The sequence below is a fragment of the Amblyomma maculatum genome, chromosome 1 (assembly GCF_055883805.1).
Source record: "Amblyomma maculatum isolate TAMU_Amacu chromosome 1, ASM5588380v1, whole genome shotgun sequence".
NCBI lineage: Eukaryota > Metazoa > Arthropoda > Arachnida > Ixodida > Ixodidae > Amblyomma > Amblyomma maculatum.
The window spans coordinates 133,540,047-133,559,871 of NC_139344.1; the positions used below are offsets into that span (position 1 = coordinate 133,540,047).

At 45.8% G+C, this 19,825-nt stretch overlaps 2 protein-coding genes across 8 annotated transcripts in view; both read right to left on the reverse strand.

Moving 5' to 3' along the window:
- The window catches only part of S1P (membrane-bound transcription factor site-1 protease), a 123,225-nt gene that overhangs the window by 26,149 nt on the left and 77,251 nt on the right, over positions 1-19,825 (reverse strand). For all 7 annotated transcript variants that reach the window (XM_084589020.1, XM_084589019.1, XM_084589018.1 and 4 more), the window contains exons 22-24: positions 16,087-16,230; positions 11,298-11,420; positions 330-456 (exon numbers count right to left, since the gene is read on the reverse strand). In XM_084589020.1, the coding sequence (XP_084445146.1) occupies positions 330-456; positions 11,298-11,420; positions 16,087-16,230 (394 nt within the window). The remainder of the gene's footprint in view (positions 1-329; positions 457-11,297; positions 11,421-16,086; positions 16,231-19,825) is intronic.
- LOC146203969 (villin-1-like) lies at positions 12,408-15,465 on the reverse strand. Its single transcript, XM_084587535.1, has 2 exons — positions 15,412-15,465; positions 12,408-13,886 (listed from the first exon to the last, which is right to left on the reverse strand). The coding sequence occupies exons 1-2, from the start codon at positions 15,463-15,465 to the stop codon at positions 12,435-12,437; spliced, it is 1,506 nt and encodes a 501-aa protein (XP_084443661.1). The 3' UTR covers positions 12,408-12,434.

Consider the following 19,825-nt stretch of genomic DNA (forward strand, 5'->3'; position numbering starts at 1 on the left):
ATTATCAGAAAAGAAAGTTTCAATTTCTACTTTATTCTTCTTATTTCTGTGTTTCATACCGTGAAGTGACCATAAGGAAACTTAACTCATGAACTCAGGGCATACTAACAGCTGTCACAAGAAAAAAAAATGCATCATGCCCTGCCCAAACGTTTCTCTACTACAAAAAATCTATTAGAAGACTCAATAATGGATTGAGTTCAGTTCGAACAATTTTGAAAATGCAGTAAAAAACTCATTCCGAGAATCGAATACTATGAAAATATTCAGTCACTATTTGAAGATTCCGTATGTTTGCATACTCCCCCAAGAAAATGCAGGGTCATCACCTGGGTGCAGATTCATTGAGCGGCTGAGGCACTGCCCAGTTCAGTGTTTGGCACGGAGGCAATGCCCGCAGCTCTGGTGCGCCAGGATGGTTCTGGAACACCTTGGAGTACCGGTACAATCGATTTCCTGAGAAACAAACAGAGCTTCTTTAGTTTTGAATCCTTTCCCTGCCATCCGTGAGCCCTTCATACTGTGCCAACTGACTACTAACTGCACACTTCTTGAATACGTTGATTTGAATACAGTTGGTTGCTGGATGGAATATAACTGGTTTTGTCAATGATCTAGGTAGTGCGACTCTAGAATGCTGCTTCATCACCTGCCTCCCTTAGTTCAGAGAGGTGAAGACAACCCACAGATCCAGTTCAAAACATTGGTGGCAGCACCTCAGTTAGCTTCTTATGTGGCCCTGTTTTGCCCGACTAAGCAGCAGCCTCGAAAAGGATACTGATGCTACCGACATTATTTGTTTCATGCGGGGCTCCCCCATTATTTGGGCAAGATTCGACACCACCTAGTCAGTGATGGGCGGGTATAAAGTCACTGGAACTCTTTAGGTGGGTACCAGCCGCGCCACTCGTAGCATGCCGCTCTCTCGCATCTTCGGCAAGAGGACTGCTTGCGCTGCATTTTAGCTCTCATTAAGTCGCAACAGACTCCAGTTATAACTAAAGCCGCTGACTGGAAGTTTCAGGGTGTGGTTTGAGTCTTGGACTGGAAGCGCGCATGTATTGAACACTTCTCGCTTGCGAGGGCTTCTGCGAAGTTAGCGCAACTTCGAGTCTCGGATATCCCGTGGTCACAAAGGGAAACACAGAATTTCTATTCTAACAAAAATTAAAGAACTTTTATTGATATAAAATTTCTTTGTAATTTTTGGAACAAAGTGAAATGCTTCAATTGTATTGGCATGCATATATGGGTTCTTTCTGTGTACACTTTCTGACAAGTAAACACATATACGCACAGTTATATATACTGTGTATGTGAACAACACAGGAAACAATTAAAGTCGAGCAACACTTCTTTTATGTACAGTCGAACCCGGATATATCGAACTCACGGAATATCCCCTTGAAAATCCCATGTAAAAGTATAGGGAAGCCGCGTCATATGTCGAACTCAATTTCACCGGTCGTTCGATATATCAAACTCCGCACCACGCACTGGAAAGTGTGCCTTCCCCAAAGACGATCGCATCACCCTCGGCCGTTTGCCGCGTGACGTTTTCAAGCCATGCGCGGAAGGAATGAGAGGGGACAGTTCGGCTAGGACAGCGCCGCGCCCATTCCCCAAAGGTGTGCATCTGCAATTATCGTTTCCCGCGCGCCAACACATGATGTTTGCAAGCCATGTGTGTGAATGAACCAGAGAGAACAGGTGGGAACGAGAGGGGAAAAACGCGATTGAGCGAAGCGCAAGGGTGCGCCCATTCTTTTGCCGAGCTATCTCTCTCCTTCCTCTTTCCCGGCCTTCGTTCGTAGTAGCACGCGCTACGCATGGGCCAAGCCAGCTCAGCCTGTTTTCAGACAGAACGTCGAACGCTTTCTCCAGCGTGTGTTGCGAACCCTCTGCACGCGGCGGCTGACGTGGCTATGACGCCTGCGGCAGTTAAAAAGCGACAAACCTTTTTTTCTTTTTTTTTCGAGTCGTTTGTCATTATCGTTGTGCTGTACACGCGGCGTAGCGTAAGATAAGGTGAAGTGGCTTTTTTCTTTTCTCTTTTTTTTTTTTTTACGCGAGTAGTTTATTTTTGCCTGTATGAATCAACAAAAGCATGCGGTCAGCTGCGATCATGACACCGGCTTTTAGCATTTTTCGCTTCAAACAGCATTTGCAGCTACTTTATCACGCTTTCCAACAATTTTGTGGCAGTAGACTACGGCCGCCCCAAATGCGGCGTGATAAATCGAACCAGGCTTGTGCAATCAAGCCATCACAGGCAGTCTGCCAAGTTCGCTCCCCGCCGCAGCTCCAGCTGCGGCGTTATCGCTGCGCAGCATCTTGGCACGCTGCCAAGAAATGAGCTGTGAATAAGACGACTGAAACGAAGTGCGACATGCAAGCGATAACATTGGCGATTTCCGCCACGGCGACACAGAAACCTTGTTTTGAGCTGCCGGGGTGGCTGGTACGGCAGAGGGACACAGTTCCAACAAGTTGGAAATTTTTTGCTCTGTCGCTGCGGCTCGTCGCTGAGATCGCTTGCAGGTGAGCCTTAACACTTTGTTTTTTTTTTTCTCCAAATTCACGAGTGCAAAAGTGGAGGGTGGGTTCATTATGCGAGTGAGTTGATTACGCGACAAATACAGCATCGTTTTTTCGTATCGTAAGTGCTGTCCCAAGCCGATTTCTGTATATCGAACTATTTCACGATCCCCTTCGAGTTCGATATATCCGGGTTCGACTGTATATGTAATAACAAACACCCCCTTCATGGATCACTGCCTTGTCGGGGTGGAGGGGCTTGCGAAACTCGAAGTCGTGAGCTCTGCTGTGTAGGACCACCCAAGATAGACAGGTCACGGCAGAGAGTTCTGACAAAGTGTGATTCACTGGAGAAGGTAATGGCAACCCACTCCAGTATTTCCTGCCAAGAAAACCCTATGGCCAGTCACAATACCATTAATGATATGGCGCCGAAAGATGAGCCCCCCAGGTTGGAAGGCGTCCCACATGTTACTGGGGATGAACAAAGGGCGATTCCTAGTAGCTCCAGGATGAATGAAGCGGCTGGGCTAAAGCCAAAAAGGACGCTCAGTTGTGGATGTGTCGGGAAGCGACCGGAAAGTCTGATGTTGCAAAGAGATATATCACATAGCAACATGGAATGTAAGATCTATGACGCAAGGTAAACTGGATGTCGTCAAGCGAGAAATGGACAGATTGAACATTGATATCTTAGGTATCAGCGAGCTCAAGTGGACCGGAATGGGAGAATTTAATTCCGGCGACCATTATGTACTTTATTGTGGGCACGAATCCAGGAGAGGGAATGGGGTCGCTCTCATAGTAAACAGAAGAATGGGCAAAGCACTGCTAGGGTACAACCCTAAAAACGATCGAATGATTTCACTTCGGATCCAAGGTCACCCTTTCAACATAACAGTTATCCAAGTCTATGCACCAACCACTACTGCTGAAGAAGCTGACGAAAGATTTTATGCTGACCTGCCATGCCTTTTAGACCGCACTCCATCATCAGGCATCCTTTTTCTCATAGGAGACTGGAATGCTAAGGTGGGGAGTGAAGAAATATCCGGAATGACAGGCAAGTTCGGTCTTGGTGAGCAAATCAAGCAAAGTTAACTTTTCTGTAAATAGAAATTATTTGAGACAGGCAGTAACTTTTAATTTGATTTACAAATGATGGTTTAATCACTCTCGTTTCATGTGTGAGGCACGTTCCACACAAGCGTTGTGGAGTGCTTGAAATTGCTTCGCGAGGTCATGTGGCTGAGGCACCATTCTGCAGCACCCAGTCAACCAATCAGGATTTTCATTACAGGACACCGGATGCTGACGGGACAATTATAGGTTTTCCTTAGAGCTATCTCTTTAAAAAAGTAAACAGCACTGCAGAATCTGCATTGGAGTAATGTGAAAGCACGGATGCTGCTGTTGGTTGCTTCTAAGTTGCTTAATTCACTTCTTGTTTACCTATTTTAGTCTTTGGTACTGTCAAATTGAGCGCCAATCCCTTCCTATACCTTTTTTTTGGGTCTACTTCCAGTTGCATGACGTCCCAGTCGCATCCTTGACATCCCGTTAAGTCGACAACCGATTTTTCGGACACCCAATTTTTCGGACATGCTAGATTATTCAGACTTTTTGCTGACCCCAGGACATACCTTATAAAGTCAATGTATTACGCGGCTCAAAATTTCGGACACTAGAGAGGGCTATTCAATTTTTCGGACATTTCAAGCGTCAGCCGGGCCAACTGCCACACATTTTGAGCGGTGTCGCTGCCATCTTGCTTGTTTACTTTTTCCTTCTATAGCCTTGAAACTGGTGCCAGCCTTGCGTGCCGCTCCTCAGCTAAATTGACGCTGGATCGAGGCTACATTATTCGCCTAGCAGCTTCCGCTTCTGGAACGTCGCTGCAGCAGTGCTTTCTTTTTTTTCTTCTTTTAGCTTGATTGCTTCGACTGCCTGTTCCTCTGTGTGTTTGCCGTGCCTTTCAAGTGGGTTGCCACGCGTAGCAAGTAGGCCTAGCCATGATCATTCTGCGTTCTGTCGCTACCGTGGTCGCTACTGTGGCTCGCATTTAACTGAATCGGCTTCAGTTCTAAAGCTGTTCCGGATTTTATAAGGAGCTTTTTTTTTTGCGTGCAATGCGGAAGCGAGATGGCACTCAATGGAGTCGGTGTTGTGATCTAGTGGCTCGTAATGAAGAAACAATCATCGATGTTGTCGTCGGCTTCGAAGGCACCCATGAAGCGAGGCAAGTACCTCACCATGTCGATGGCGAAGAAAGCGGCTATTGTGAAGCTCGCGGAAGGTGGCCGATCACAAGTAGACGTCGTGAAAAAGTTCCAGATTTCGAGACAAACTATTTCGGACTGCGTGAAGAACAAGCAGAAGATTTTGGAAGCGGCGAAGAAGTCGACTGGGTGTCATCAGAAGAATGTAAGCAAAGGCACCTACCCAAAGCTCTAGGAGGCCCTCATTGTATGGCTCAAGTCAACAGTGGCCAGCAAGGTTCCTGTCTCCGGTGGCCTTCTCAAACAAAAAGCTGAGACCATGGCGCTTCAAATGAACATTGAAGGTTTTAAGGTCAGCAATGGCTGGCTATGAAATTTCAAGAAGCGCTTCGACCTTAGTTTTAAAAAACCGTGCGGCGAAAGTGCAGCTGTTGATTTGTGTATTGTCGCGGACTACCGCTCTGAGAAGCTGCAGTCGCTCTTACAAGAGTACTCACCGAATGATACGTTCAACTGTGACGAGACCGGACTGCTGTCTTGTATGAGGCTAACAAGAAGGCATGGATAACGCAGCAGCTTTTTGAAAGCTATGTGCGAAAACTAGACCGTAAGTTTGACCAAAAAGGCCGTCAAGTTTTGTTGCTCGTTGACAACTGCACTGCACACGGGCACATTCACAACTTGAAGGCAGTGCGCGTCGAGTTTTTGCCACCGAACACGACAAGTGTCCTGTAGCCGATGGACCAAGGTGTGATCCGAAACCTCACGGTCAACTATTGGTCACGCTTGCTTTCACGTGTGGTGGTGTGCCTCGACAGTGGGAAAACCTACTCTGTCGATTTGCTTGGAGCACTTAGTATGCTCGCCGATGCGTGGAAGTCGGCACCCTCAACGCTGCGCAATTGCTTCCGCCACGCGGGATTTGTGCTGAAAGACGAGTCGGCTGCCTTGGACGAGGACAACGTCGTCAAGCAGCTGTCGGGCAGTGAGCAGCTCATTGACGACCTTCGCGCTGCAGGTGTTGAAATTTCATCGACCGTCTCGTTTTCAGAGTTCGCAGACGTGGACCACGAGTTGGAACTGCGCGCTGGGCTCACAGATGCCGAAATTATTCGTCAAGTGCTTGCAGAGTCGGGGAGCTACGACGACGACGCACCTGCAGCAGCGCAGCTGACGCAAGCTGAGCTGATGCAAGCGGTTGCAACCCTTTTATCGGCTTTCGCCGACACTACAACTTTCGCCGAAATTCAGACAGACCTGTTATCACGGAAGTGGAGCGTGGTGCAGAAAAGCATTCATGACTTTTTCCAGCCTCAAGGTCAACAAATTGAGCCTTTTTAGTGCACATTTGTTCTTTCGGATTGCCCGAATTTTCGGACATTTTTGAGGTCCGTTGAGAGTTCAAAAAATCGGTCGTCGACTGTAGTTCACTTCTTGTTTGCCCATTTTATTCTTTGGTACTTTCAAATTGCGCGCCAATTTCTTCCTATGCCCTTTTTTGGCTCGACTTCAGGTTGCGTGACATCACATCCTTGACATCACTTTAATTTATTGATATAATTAACTATTTAGTATTTCATACATCTTAACGTCACCCTAATTGACTGACTGAAGTAACTATTTTAGTATTTGATACATTCAAATGTGGCGCCAAGCCAGTGGCTAAGAAGACCATTTTCGCCTTTACTTTTAATTTATTGCCTTTAATTAATTATCTAACAAACTTATTGGCCTAATTATTTTTCGGACACAAAATTACGTCACCCTCTATTGATTGACACCACTCATTAACCTCTATCACTTCTCAATTACTCACAATTGCTGCAGTCAACTTTTACATTTTTGCCTCTAATTAATTACCAAGTTAACTTATTGGCCTAATTATTTTTTCGGACACAACATTACGTCCCCCTATATCGATTGACACCCCTCATTAACCTCTACCACTTCTTAATTACTCACAACTGCTGCGGACACAATTTTGTCGATGCGGTCTGCGGACAGAAATCTGTGAACAAAACTAATGCTTTCGAATTGAAAAAAAAAAAAAAAATAGGATCTGCTGTAGGACATGGTAAAAAAAATGGGGCCGTAAAAAAAAGATGTCAAAACAAAAAAAAAAAAACTAGAGCAATGCCATTTTCAAGTAGGCTATCGTTAGCTGGTTTCATACTTTTCAGCTCATTTCATTCATATTGCAATAAATGTTCTATTTGCAATTATCTCTCAGGAAAGCGACTGTACTACTCACTTTTTTCATGTAACATACATATGGACGTACACAGTATGTTCACATATCTTTCTTTTTCTGGGGGGGCATCACTTTTATTAAGGTGAACTACTGATAAGACCAACAAATTATCTGGCCCCTTCAAGTTCATGAAAGGAAGCCTACCCTACCCTGAGAGAATTTCAGCCGCAGCCCTGCAAGTTCATTATACAGTGAACCCAGACATATTGAAATAAGGGGATCGCGAAATAGTTTGATATATCAATAATTCGATACACAGATATCGGCTTGGCCATTTGCGATTGTGAAAAATGATATTGTATTTGTTGCCTAACTAACCCACTCGCATAATGAACTCACCCTCCACTTTTGCCCCGGAGAACTTAAAAAAAGAAAAGTGTTAGTTGGTGGCATGTCCCTCTGTTTCGGCCGCCGCATCAACAGCTAATTTACTGACCTTGCAACATGATGCTGCGCAGCGATAACATCAGCGATAACATGACTATACTTTTGATGTTAGTTCCTGCGGTGACAGGGAGCGAACGTGGCAGAGTGCCTGTGATTGCACAAACCTAGTTTGATTTATCATGCCGCACTTGGGGCGAGCAGAGTTGACTGCCATAAAATCATTGGAAAGCGCGATAGCTGCTAATGCCTTTTGAAGCGAACAATGCTAAAAGCCGGTGTCATGATCACAGCTGACCGCGTGGTTTCGCTTATTCATAGGTGCAAGAATGGACTCTAGCCAAAAAAAGAAAATGCCGCTTCTTAATGTCAGCAGCTGCAACAGCTTATGCTACGCCGCACGTTCAGCATGACGACAAGAATAGCAGACTTGAAAAAAAAAAAAAAAAAAAGAAACTGCTGCTTCTTAACGTCTGCAGCCGCCATAGCTTACACTAAGCCTCACGTTCAGTCCGACTACAAGGATGATCGGCTCCCAATAAAATTTTTTTTAAACATCTGCCACTTCTTAACGGCCACAGATGCCATAGCTTAAGCTGTGCCGCACGTTCAGCATGACGACACAAGGCATGCATCGCACGTTACCTGCTGCGCACAGAGGGTTCGCAACACACACAGGAGAAAGCGTCGACGTTCTGTCTGCTACAGGCTGAGCTGGCTTGTCTGCACATGCGCAGTGCGTGCTGCTCTGAACAAAGACCGGAAAAGAGAGAGGAAGGGCAGAGAGAGAAAACTTGGCAGAAGAATGAGCACACCCTTGCACTTCGCTCTATCGCGTTGTTTCCCCTCGCCTGACCGCCACACGACTACATTAGCTGCGTCTGCTTCGTACCGGCCATTGCCAAACCGTTTTCCTCTTGTTCCTTCACACACATGGCTCACAAATGCCACGTGCTCGTGGGCGGCAAACGATCACCACAGATGCGCGTGCCTTTGGGGAAAGGGTGCGGCACTGCTCTAGGCCAGACGTTGCCGAGCGGTTCTCTCATTCCGAGCATGGCTTCAAAACGTCACGCGGTAAAAGGTCAAGGGTGATTGATCGTCTTTGGGGAAGGCACACCTTCCAGTGCGTGGTGCAAAGTTCGATATACGACGCAGCTTTCCTATACTTTTACACGAGATTTTCAAGGGGATATTTCGTGAGTTCGATATAATCAAATTTCAAATTATCCGGGTTCAACTGTAGTAAATTCCATTAACTAGAAAGAGGCTTGGCTTATGTAATTTGGTACAACACAGTAAATGCACCCAACTTTTCACTATCAAGAAAAGCAAAACTTCCTTTTTTTTTTTTTATATGACACACAGTTCTGAGCAGGCATATAACGGTTATATGACAGTACAGTTGTGAGCAAAAGTGCAGAAATCGCAGGAAGTGACAAAACTGCATGCCAGCCCTTTCCGACAATGCAGCCGTTGTTCTCGTGATATGCATGGGCTGCTTTGACTAATATGCTTGCCTGGTCGCCTGAGCTCTTTGTCAAGTGCACCTTCTAAGGTGGGACGCGACCTTTGAAAGCCGAAAAATCGCGAAACAGTCGATTTTTGGAAGATTATATATTCCGGTAGTATGTCTTATAAACTACCATTTCTGTAATTATCAATGCCCAACTCGGCGTAGAAATACTCGAAATTAATTATTTAACAAGCGGCGGCAGCCGCGGAGCAGCGAGCAAGCGGTGAAAAATTCCCAAACTTCTAGCGCGCGCCATTCCTCTCCCGCCGAACTGAGCGCCGCCATCTTGGTCTTGTTTTGTTTGTGAATTCTTGCGCTTTCTTCTGCCACCCTCGGCGGCGGCGACGGCGGCGCGGTCGAGGCGTGCTTGCTACCGATTGAGAGCCTCGTGGCGGCTTTCAAGTTTCCCGTGCTCGAATTCAAGGCTGCGATTGGGCAAAGCGCGCGCTCCGCGAGAACGCGGGGGATCGGGCGACTACTATTGGCTGCTGCGGCCGCTGACGCGTCGGTCTTCGCCTCCCCGCGTCGTTGTTGGCTGTCTTTGTACTTCGTACGTTCTGTTCGCCTTTCGCCATTTTTGCGATCGCCGGATTTACGATCTCTCGTCGTGCCCTCTGAACGGTTTCGTGCAACGTGTGTGGTCGCTCACGATGCCTCGAGGTGCGACACGCATTCAGTGCAGACTTGGCTAGCTCTTTTTTTTTTTTTTTTTGTTTCGGCGCTTATGCCACGGAAGATAACCCAGGAAGTCGCTTGTCGCGTTTGGGACGCTCCTCGTTCCTCCAGCGAGATGCCCCGATAGATAAACCGGGAAACCGCTTGCTGCGTCTGCGCCGCCAATCATGCTAGGGCGAAATACCATGGGGGAATCGGGAATGCCGATTGTCGTGGCTTGCAGAGCACAGGATCGACGGATCTCAGCATGTGGAAAGTGGTCCGCGGCACCAAGGCGTTCGCTGTAGCCGATCGGCTAGTCGCACAGATGTTCGCTGTAGCCAAGATCGACGGAGCGCCATAGCCCTAATGTATATTTTGACGGTCGCACCGGACTTGTTCGTGATAATTGTGAGTGTTCGTCTTAAGTGGGGCCGTTATAAGTGGGCTCGACTGTACCTGAATAAATTTTTGCAGGCAAGGCAAGCAAGCCCATGTATTCAAAATATGTCTGGAATTTGTCATAATTAATTTGGTTAATCAACATAGGTCTAATTGATAACAAAAAATCCAATTCTATGCTATTTCTCAGCAAGAAAATTTAGAAAAAGGGCTTTGTCTTGCCCTGAGGAACCTATCTAGGAATCAGCATGACAAATTGCACAATGCCAGTGCCTTTCACAATTTCTCCAGGCTTGATATAAAGGACTTATTCGAACTAGTTTGATATGCTTCTGTAACTTGAGAACTAGCGTGCACAATTCTATGAAACTTGGTGGTTTTTATTATGTTATGTCATGAGCCTGTCTTGAAAATTTCGTCATGATAACTTGAGAAACAAAAAAGTTATTGTTTTCTCAACCTTTGAGAGCCGTTTTCTCAGAATCAATTTTTTGCACGGTGTGGCTGCTAGGGAAAGTCATAGCTCAAGAACCGCTTATTGGATTTTCAGGATGTTTTTTTTGTTACATACCTAAGTAAAATTCTGAGGCCAAGACAATTCGTTTTTTTCAAAATATTTCATGTGTAATTAGGGGCAGTCAATTAAAATATCGTTAAGTCAGGTGTAAATTTGAACACTAAATTTGGGGCTGTACTAAAATTTTTCAGAGAGGAAATTTGGAAAAAGGAAATTGTCTTGCCCTGGGGAAACTATCCAGGAATGACCATAACAAATTTCACACTGCTAGCACATTTTGCAAATTCTCCAGGCCCGCCCCTAGGGACCTATGTAAACTATCTTGATATACTCCTCTAACTTAAGAACCGATGAGCCCAGCTCCATGAAACTTGGTTCTTCAAATGTGTGTACTATGAGCATACCCTGAAAATTTCATTCAAATACCTCAAGAAATAAAAAAGTTGGTGTTCAAGGGTAGCCTCCCTCCTTAACACATAAAAGAGAGTAACTGTAGAGGTCCCCGTAATCTCTTCACTTCTGCGCATGGCTGTACATTCACTTGCAACAAGCTTGGTGTCTACCCTAATACTATAAATAACAAAAGGAGTCAAGTAAACAATGACATCAACCTTATTATAAACCTATCCTTTCGATCTCCAAGACCTTTTTAAATGCTTTATCGCACAATCTTCATCAATCAATGGTCTACACTATATAATGTGGCTTTGAGTCAGCCTTCCTTTCTGTACACAAATCTCTTTTGGCACTTAACAACCAGTAAAGCAGGTTTTTTTAAAAATGCTTTTCATTACTATTCAGAAAGAAAGACCATACCTTCCATTCGCTTCGGAAGCAAGGGATCACTGGGAAGTGCAGCAGCATTGGTAGTTTCAAAGAAAGGTGGAATCAGACCCGTTGTTGAATACTGAACCAATGCATGCAGTAGCCAGTAGCAATCTGTGCAGGGGCAAAAACAAAAAGGAATATCATTTTGTACCTAGATTGTTTTAAAAACTGCACCATAACGAAGCACTCCAAAATTTGTAAACACATTTGACATTCGGGCTAGCAGTGAAAAGACAAAAAATTACAGGGTCTCATAGATGTCTCCTAAGAGGACAATGGCGAAAGCCTACCCTTCCTCTCTTATCATTTGGTTTAGTACAGGAAAACAAAAGTGCAGTATCTATCACACTTCCTCCGGCAGGTGTGGGCTTGGACGGTACGTCATCGCTCCTGTCGCGTGGCGTTCCTTGGTGCGCGTTCAAGTGTGGGATTGCAGATGGCAGGAACGCTAGACAAGAACACATCTCGCGGAATCTCACACAATATGACAGATCCCGCGCACAAATCTCGTGCACAACTCTTGTGCACGGGATTTCATTCCATGAGCCTTTCTTTAAAAGGCTTCCAGCTTAAAATCACAGAGCAATGACACGGCCACTTGTTCAGTGCGAGATCCATGCCACGTCTTGGGAAATCCACAGGTTCTCAATATCACAGGTTCTGACAGGAGCTTGATTAACGCATTTGGGCTAGCTGGTTTAAGTTCCTTAAAAACACAGTGCAAAAAAGACATGGATGACACAAAGGTAGATGGGATGATGGGAAAAAGCGTCTGTCCCGTCCACATGTGTGACACCCTTGCCTTGAATCCGCAGCTTCTAAGCAGTAATTTTAAGCTCTTACTTCTCACATTTCGCAATTTCTGTCGCTGGCTCTAAATTCAAGGTGTTGGACCACAAGTAGAGGGGGGGGGGGGGGGGGGGGGGGGCAATTAGTTCAAAATTGTGGTCTAATCGCTGGTCACTCGAGGTTCACACCAGTGTTAAACGGTTCGTTGGGTTAAGGCACACACAACTGCTAATCAAGTTCAGCTTTAAATGTGTGAGGGAATGACCTCCAGTTATTAAAACTGTAATGGGGGTGCTGTAACTTCTGGTGGCAGTGGATATAAATCGTTAAATTGGCTTAGAGGAAAGGAAATGCGCATGTACTGCGCATGTAGCTGTTTCCGTTGTGCATGCCACCCCCATTGTAGATGGTGCTCTCACTGTCCTCAAACACTATCATCTGCCCAGCAAAAATCATCATGAAGTGTGGCGTTTCATGCCCCTGGGCGAGTCTCACCAGGACAGCTTGTCCACTGAAGCGATCATCCAGTTCAAGAGCCTTGGCCTCAGCCGTCACATGTTCATCATTTGAGGAATTTTTGCCCAGCCAGGAGTAGATGATGTACTCTTCTTTTGCTCCAGACTCATAGACATAAGCAATGACATAGCAGGAGCTTGAGAAAAACCTGCCATGATCTCGCACATCGACAGGAACCAGCTCCAGGTTCTTCACCCGAAAGACCTCTTTCTTGCCAGTCCCATCGTCCACAACCTGCATTTGCGCTGCCAAGTTTGGGTTGGCTTGTAGTGTGCAGGCATCAAATTTTGTCTGCACTGTCTTGGCGATTTTGGTTGCAGAGTGAGTTTTTCCAGCACCAACAGGATGGTCAGTTTCATTCCATGATCTGAAGAGGCATTTAAACTCTGTCGGCTCCCCACCTTCAATAACCCTGGCCACTTGTGTACAGTGTGGGTACCCTTTCTTCTTGATGAAGCCCTGGGCATTGCGCATGGCCTCTGTGCGCTCCTTGTGGCTAGCCTTCTTGCCAACCCAGACCCAGATTCTGGCTTCTGCGTTGTCAATGATGTACGAGTCCTGAGTATTCAGATCTTTGTGATCAAGTGGTCCTGCCTTCACCTCTGTGACCCTCAGTGTGCCACCCTCGTCAGAGCACCTGTAAAGCTTGACTTCTCCGCGGTGTTGGCTCTCAGCAGCATCATCTTTAAGCACTTCCCGGTGGCTCCTGACCAGCTTGTCCGCCAGAGGCAGCAGATGGTTGAAATACTCCTTCTCTGGAGAGCCCAGAAGCTTCTCCTGTGCATCTTCAACGATGACGATAGTGCCCTCACCATGCTCAGCCTTGAGTTGCTGTGCTGTGACTGCACCCTGAATTTTTTCTACGTGGTTTGCATAGCGGCCAGTCCACACAAAGATGATGGTGCGGGTATCAATGATGAAGACATCGCCATCATTCATGTGGCTCCAGCTGACACCTGGCAACTCTTTCACTATGGGCCGTCGTTTCTGCTGGTAAGCAGAACTGGCGCCATTGGCGCGGCCAGGTCCGGGTTCTCGTCCACCAGCTCGGCCTTGGACGTGGCCCGCGTGATGGTGGTGGTGGTCACGTTCACCTCGGTCGTCGACGCGCTCATGGTGGCCGGTGGCTGAGACACGCAAGAGCTGCTTCCCCGACGGTTGGGTGGCGGGCGGCGTCCGGCGGCCGGCTCTGTGGAACGTTGGCCCTGGGACAGCTGGCGGGAGCTGCTTAGGGTACGTCCGGCTAGGTCGTAGAGCGCACACGTTGGCACCCTAAAGATGGTGAACTATGCCCGGGCAGGACGAGGCCAGAGGAAACTCTGGTGGAGGTCCGAAGCGATTCTGACGTGCAAATCGATCATCCGATCCGGGTATAGGGGCGAAAGACCAATCGAACCATCTAGTAGCTGGTTCCCTCCGAAGTTTCCTTCAGGATAGCTGGCGCTCGATGGGAGAGCAGTCACACTTGGTAAAGCGAATGATTAGAAGCATTGGGGTCGAAACGTCCTCAACCTAGTCTCAAACTTTCAATGGGTGTATGGGAGGCATTCTGGGTTGAGGCCTCCCGCTGTGATGAGAGTGCCAAGTGGGCCACTTTTGGTAAGCAGAACTGGCGCTGTGGGATGAACCAAATGCCGGGGTAAGGCGCCCGAGTCGGGACGCTCATGAGAACCCATGAGAACTTGCTGCTATCACATGTCCATCTTTATTTCTTGAACAAATCACACGTGTACTTGCGCAGTGAAAATCTTTTATTTGTATAACTTACTTACACATATATGTTACCAATTCTGTTTTTCATTTCTGTGCGCCCCACCCCTTATGTAATACCCTCTAATGAGGGTCTTTAAGGTATTAAAGTGAAGTGAAGTGAAGTGAAGTACTATCTGTCACACTTCTTGGTAGACACCTGAACTGCGCCGTAAAAGAAGGGAAGTGGGAGTCAAAGAAGAAAAAGGTGCCATAGTGGAGGGCTCCAGAATAATTTAGACCACCTGATGGTCTTTACATGCACTGACATCGCACAGCACATGAACATTGTTGCATTTCGCCTCCATCGAAAAGCAGCCGCTGCGGTTGGGATCGAAACTGGGTACTCCAGTTCAGTAGCTGAGCATTTTAACCACTGAACAGCTTACGCTCTTGCATTTCAATGCCTATCAGCGATGGCTGCACTTTTTCTTTTGAATTAATAATCAAAACAAAGGCTAGCATTTTTCTAATATGCCATGCTCATAACCTGCATGCAGTGCTAACCCAACAAGATGCATTAAACACTAGCCTCTACCCTTTGCCCAGGCTTCCCCCAAAGAACTTATGTGACTACTCCCAAATCAGTTTATCTAATGTGTGCTGCAATGCAGAGGATGCACAGGCATTGTAATCGACACTGAATAAATGTTTTCTCTTTTAGATCCTACCTTAAAGTTTTCACAACTGTAAATCCAAGCATAGCATAGATGCTTCTATGCTCCAACCACTGCCAAAGTTCATTTCCATCAACTCCTTTTCTTTAACTTGATGTAGCTGTGTTGGCTGATAAACACTGCGTTTTCCAACTAGAGAAATGCTAACTTAAGTGAAAAGACAAAACAGCTATGACATGACTCTGCTCCTACTGCTCAATGTGACAACCCCCCCCCCCCCCCCACCCTCTCTCTCTCCCTCCCATAATCAGTCGCGTGATTTCATCTGTACAAGATGGAGAAGGTTTGGATGCTTGAAGGGACTGAAGGGACTGGTTGAAGGAGAACTGCCGGCGAACGGCACACTAGGCAGTATATTATAGGCACAGTACTTGTGCCAACAGCATGCTGATCAAGGTAGCACTTGGCAAGAGCAGGGTAGCCATAGCCCAGCAATTCACGCCCATTGGCAACTAAATGACCAAGCCAAACACATGCACCAAGAAGACTGCAGGCATGTTAAGGCAAGAACAGTGACTGGTGGCTGATCTGTGGCTACTCTGTGGATGACTACATTGGCCCCACAGTACAGAGGCTGACCCTACTTTATAATTTTTAAAGGAGATTCTGGCCAAAAATTTTGGTGCTTGTAACCATATTTAGTAGGCACAATTACACTAACGACTTTGCAAATGCACTATTACTTTTTGTTAGCCACAGAAGAGCCCTGGTAATCTTTATTTCAGCAGACAGTTAATGGCATTTATTAATTTGCTTAGAATACCCTGCAGGCTCTTGCACAGAGCACGGAGTGAGCGGTTATACAACTGGAGTGCAAACTGATACAAATTATAACACCTGTGTTAGCAAGATATGCTTACACACAAACACTAACTTTAAACCTTCTGCTTATGCGCCATAAAACGTCATATAACTAACTAACTGTATACCTTCCACTGGTATTTAAAAGTAGCTTCAAAACATTCATAAAAATTCTCTACAAGTACTTGGCAATGACAGAAAGCTAAAAAAAAAAGGGGGGGGGGGGGGAGGGAAAAATTACCTACCTTTCTGGATGTGGGTAGTGTCAATACAGTTAGAGTCCCCATATACGGCAATGCGTCCAGATGACTTGGAACTGCCAGTCTGCACCAAGCCAAGAACAGGAACCCTTTTCACACGATCCGCTTTTTTATCCAATACTTCTTGGCCTGAAACGAAACAAAAAGTAGCATTTAAGGGGAGTGCTACTCGGAAAAACTTTTTCTTTACTTTTTGTGACAGATCAATGAAACTTGCATCATTTAAAGAATTTGAGCACCTCTTTTCAAATCTGCTTTAGTTTTTTGATAGCTTATTTGGTTCATTTTTTTGCATACCATGCAACTGTAAAAACAATGCATGCTTGTGCACACTTGGGTGGTAACAGGGAGCACAATAGAACACTAACAAATAGCCTATATTGCTCCGAACAAACAGTAGAATTCATTGGCAGTGCGAAGAGGTCCTTTCTTTTCATTGCAACGCGCACTAGAGAGAGTGTAATCACTAGCATTTTCCCCATCCCGAAAGAGTTATCCGGAAGTTGTTTCTGTTCTGTGCATGTGCTATACTGTCGAGCATGTGCAGAACACGAGAAGGCATGCTGGCAAGTGCCATAAGGGCTTCACTGCCTCAGTGTCTCACCGATAGGAGAGACAACCTCGGCCAGAGGGCAATGCGCCGCTCTAGAGTCACTCGGTAATTTTCAGAGTACTGCAATTCTTTTGTCCGCATCGCTGCACCACCGGTCAGCATGGGTCACGTGGTGCGCCGCGGCCCGCTTTCGCCATCAAGCTTCCAAACAGTCACAGCACGGACGCCTTCCACCGATGTGCGTGTGCGGAGATTGCTGTATTTCACGTCTGGGTTTTGTTGCTCGGGTTTTTTTTTTCTTGTAAGAAATACTCAGAGGCAGTATGCCAGGCTGCAGCGGTTTCGGCTGTAGTAACCTGCATGAGTCTGGAAAGTTTTTTAAAGGCAAAGGCCTTTATAGGTAAGCTCGTTTAATGAAAATGTGTGCGCGTGATATGTGCACTAATGCGTCGCTCGCAAATAGCAGACGCGTGAGGGGGGGAGATTAAAAATGAAAACGATTTATTGTGATAAGTACGAACAGAAGTTAGATTCAATATAGTTAATGATTTAAAGATGATCAATAATGACTTCTAGTGACCAGCATACAAACTTCAACTTGTAATGACCGCACCTGATAGGAAATTAGTAAAATGTGATATGTGGTAATGACTACGAAATGACCAATATAACAAACAATGGCTTGTAATGACTGCAACTGATCGGAAATGAGTAAAAATGCTTAACAGTGAGTGCTAATGACTCATCATGACTCTGAAATGATCGATGTGTAAAACGACAACTTGAAATGACTGCAAGCGATTAGAAATGAGTAAAATGTTTAGCTATGAGTGGTAATACCTACAATGAACTAGGCATGGCTCATCATTATTTCGAAGCGACGAATACGTCAGACGACTTGAATGACCGCAACTGACTGGAAACGAGTAGCAATGCTTAGCGATGAATGTTACTGATTATATTGATCATTTTGATAGTGTCAATAAAGGTGTTTTACAAGCACGCACGAGTGAGCTTGCGTCAAAGTGTGCGCGCGCATCTGCAACGACACAGTTCGCATCTGCATCGCCATTGAGAACCATTCAACGTGATCATTTACGGTGGTAAACGAGAAAAGCAAGAAATTTTGAGTTATAACAATACCAAGAAAATCCCAACAGAATAACAAGGTGTCGGATTAATCAATAAAGGTCTTTGGCAGGACTGGAATTATCCGCATGCAGACCACCGCTCAGCCTTCCATACAAGCTTATCGTTCACAGTTCGCGAATTCTACTGTTTCTAAAGCAGTTGAAGTGCTCTTCAAGGCAATGCACAGGCCAATGCTCATGTTGGTTTCAAAATGTCCTTTGCGTTCGACTTGAATGCCACTGCGCCAGAGGTTCGACTGCGCCAGAGGTGCGCCTCAAGCAATTAGAAGCTTCATGGCCGCGCCGGTCATGGTTGCCAGCACGCGAGGGGACCTTCGCGGTGCTCTGAAAGTTATCGAGTGCCTCTACGCCACTCTGTGCGCCAGTTCCCTCCGTGGAGACCTTTAGACAGCGCGTCCGCTCTGTGCTGCATTCAAGCGTGTTTATGTATGCATGCGTGGTTGTTGCTCTCCTCATCCTACCGCGTTCTGGCCACCGTGGCCATCATTTTGGCCACAACTCCTACACTCACCTCTGAAGAAATAGCACAGAGTCAAGTTTTTATATCCATCATCGATGGGTGTCCCATGAGTGATAGTGGTGAATCTATAATAAGCAAAGCTTCCAAACAAAAGTTCAAGGCTATGCGTGCACTCTCTGACAGGCATCATCTCAAAGAATTAGTTGAAAAGAAGTGTTATTTAAAAAACATACTTAATGGAAGAAAAAGTTCAGAAGTGCAGGGTCTCAGCGCTTGAAATATATTTGCTATGTTGTTTCATAGTTATGATTTAAACATTAGTTTAATGTGCATTAGACTGTATTCAACAACATTTCTCTGTAACATTAAAATAATGCTAAAACATAAAACATTACATAATAGTATAGTAACATTCAAAAGTCAATCTTAGTATAGGGACCGGACAGCTGAACGGGTGACGCCGCCTCTCGGCATATTGCTCAATCGCCGGAATGTGCCGGCCCCGGCCGGCACATTGCCAGCGCATTGGAGCGTACTGTTTGTCATTGGTTTGTGTAGAAATTGGAAATCCTAAGGTTTAGATGACGTTGTGCGTGAATATATCCTCAAGAAAACAGAAAGTTGGGCTAGGTGTGTGAATATGTCCAGTGAAATGAAGTCTGGCAAAACGTGGTGCGTTGTTGGCTCCACTGGCAGCTACGCAAACTCGTCAGACGTTTTTAAGTCGATTCATCTCTAAGGGTTTCCACAGAAGCATGAGTGGCGGGTGACCTAAGCAGGGTTCTTTGAAAGGCAAAGGCACAAATCTACGTATTTGGTTACTGTGTGGTCATGGACAGTGCCGAATTTTTAAAATTCCGCTTGCTACCGGATGCTCTGTGTCTTCTGTTCCCCAGGAGTGACGGCACGAGAGTCTCGGAGTCGAAGCCGCACTCCTTCATCTGTAGTCACTTTATTGACAATTGGAAATCGAAGTAACCCAACAGCGTAAGTTACAACACTAGCATTTCCCCGTCTGTGTACAAGAAAAACCCAGCACAGAAAAAGAAAAGGCAGCTCCACCATCGTCGTTCGGGCTGCGTTACGATCTTCAGTGATGGGCAGAGACAATGTTTGTGCAGATACGTTCGCTGACATAGTCAAAGATAATTTACTTTTTTCTCTTAACAGAAAGAGCAGATAGGAGACATGAACAATTCCTATTACCATGATTTTGTCATTTTTCCTCCTTTCGTTTGTCAACCAATGAAAATGCGCTGAGAGCTCTGCGTTGATACTCTTAGAATTTGTTAACATTTGTTTGTGGCATGTCCATTTCGCCTAATAAGATCACTCATCTCACAGCTCAATCAATACCGCATGGTCACAAAATCTGCTATCGGCTTTATATAAAAGGTGAACAAGAAAAAAAAATACAATTTAATTTGTGGAAACGAGCATAAACATAGCATTTTTTTTAAATTTCGAAGGCCGTGTAGCAGTTCTTTTTTTTTTCGCATTCACGTTGCACCTGACACGGCTTTACGTATTTTCTTAGCAGCGTCCATTTCCTGGCCCGCC

Excerpts from the sequence above, each read along its gene's own strand:
- LOC146203969 (XM_084587535.1), bottom strand. The coding sequence starts at position 15,465 with ATGGCTACCCTGCTCTTGCCAAGTGCTACCTTGATCAGCATGCTGTTG. Across the intron at positions 13,887-15,411 it reads TCAGCATGCTGTTGGCACAA|GGTGCCAACGTGTGCGCTCT; the intron begins GTACTGTGCCTA and ends CACCATCTTTAG.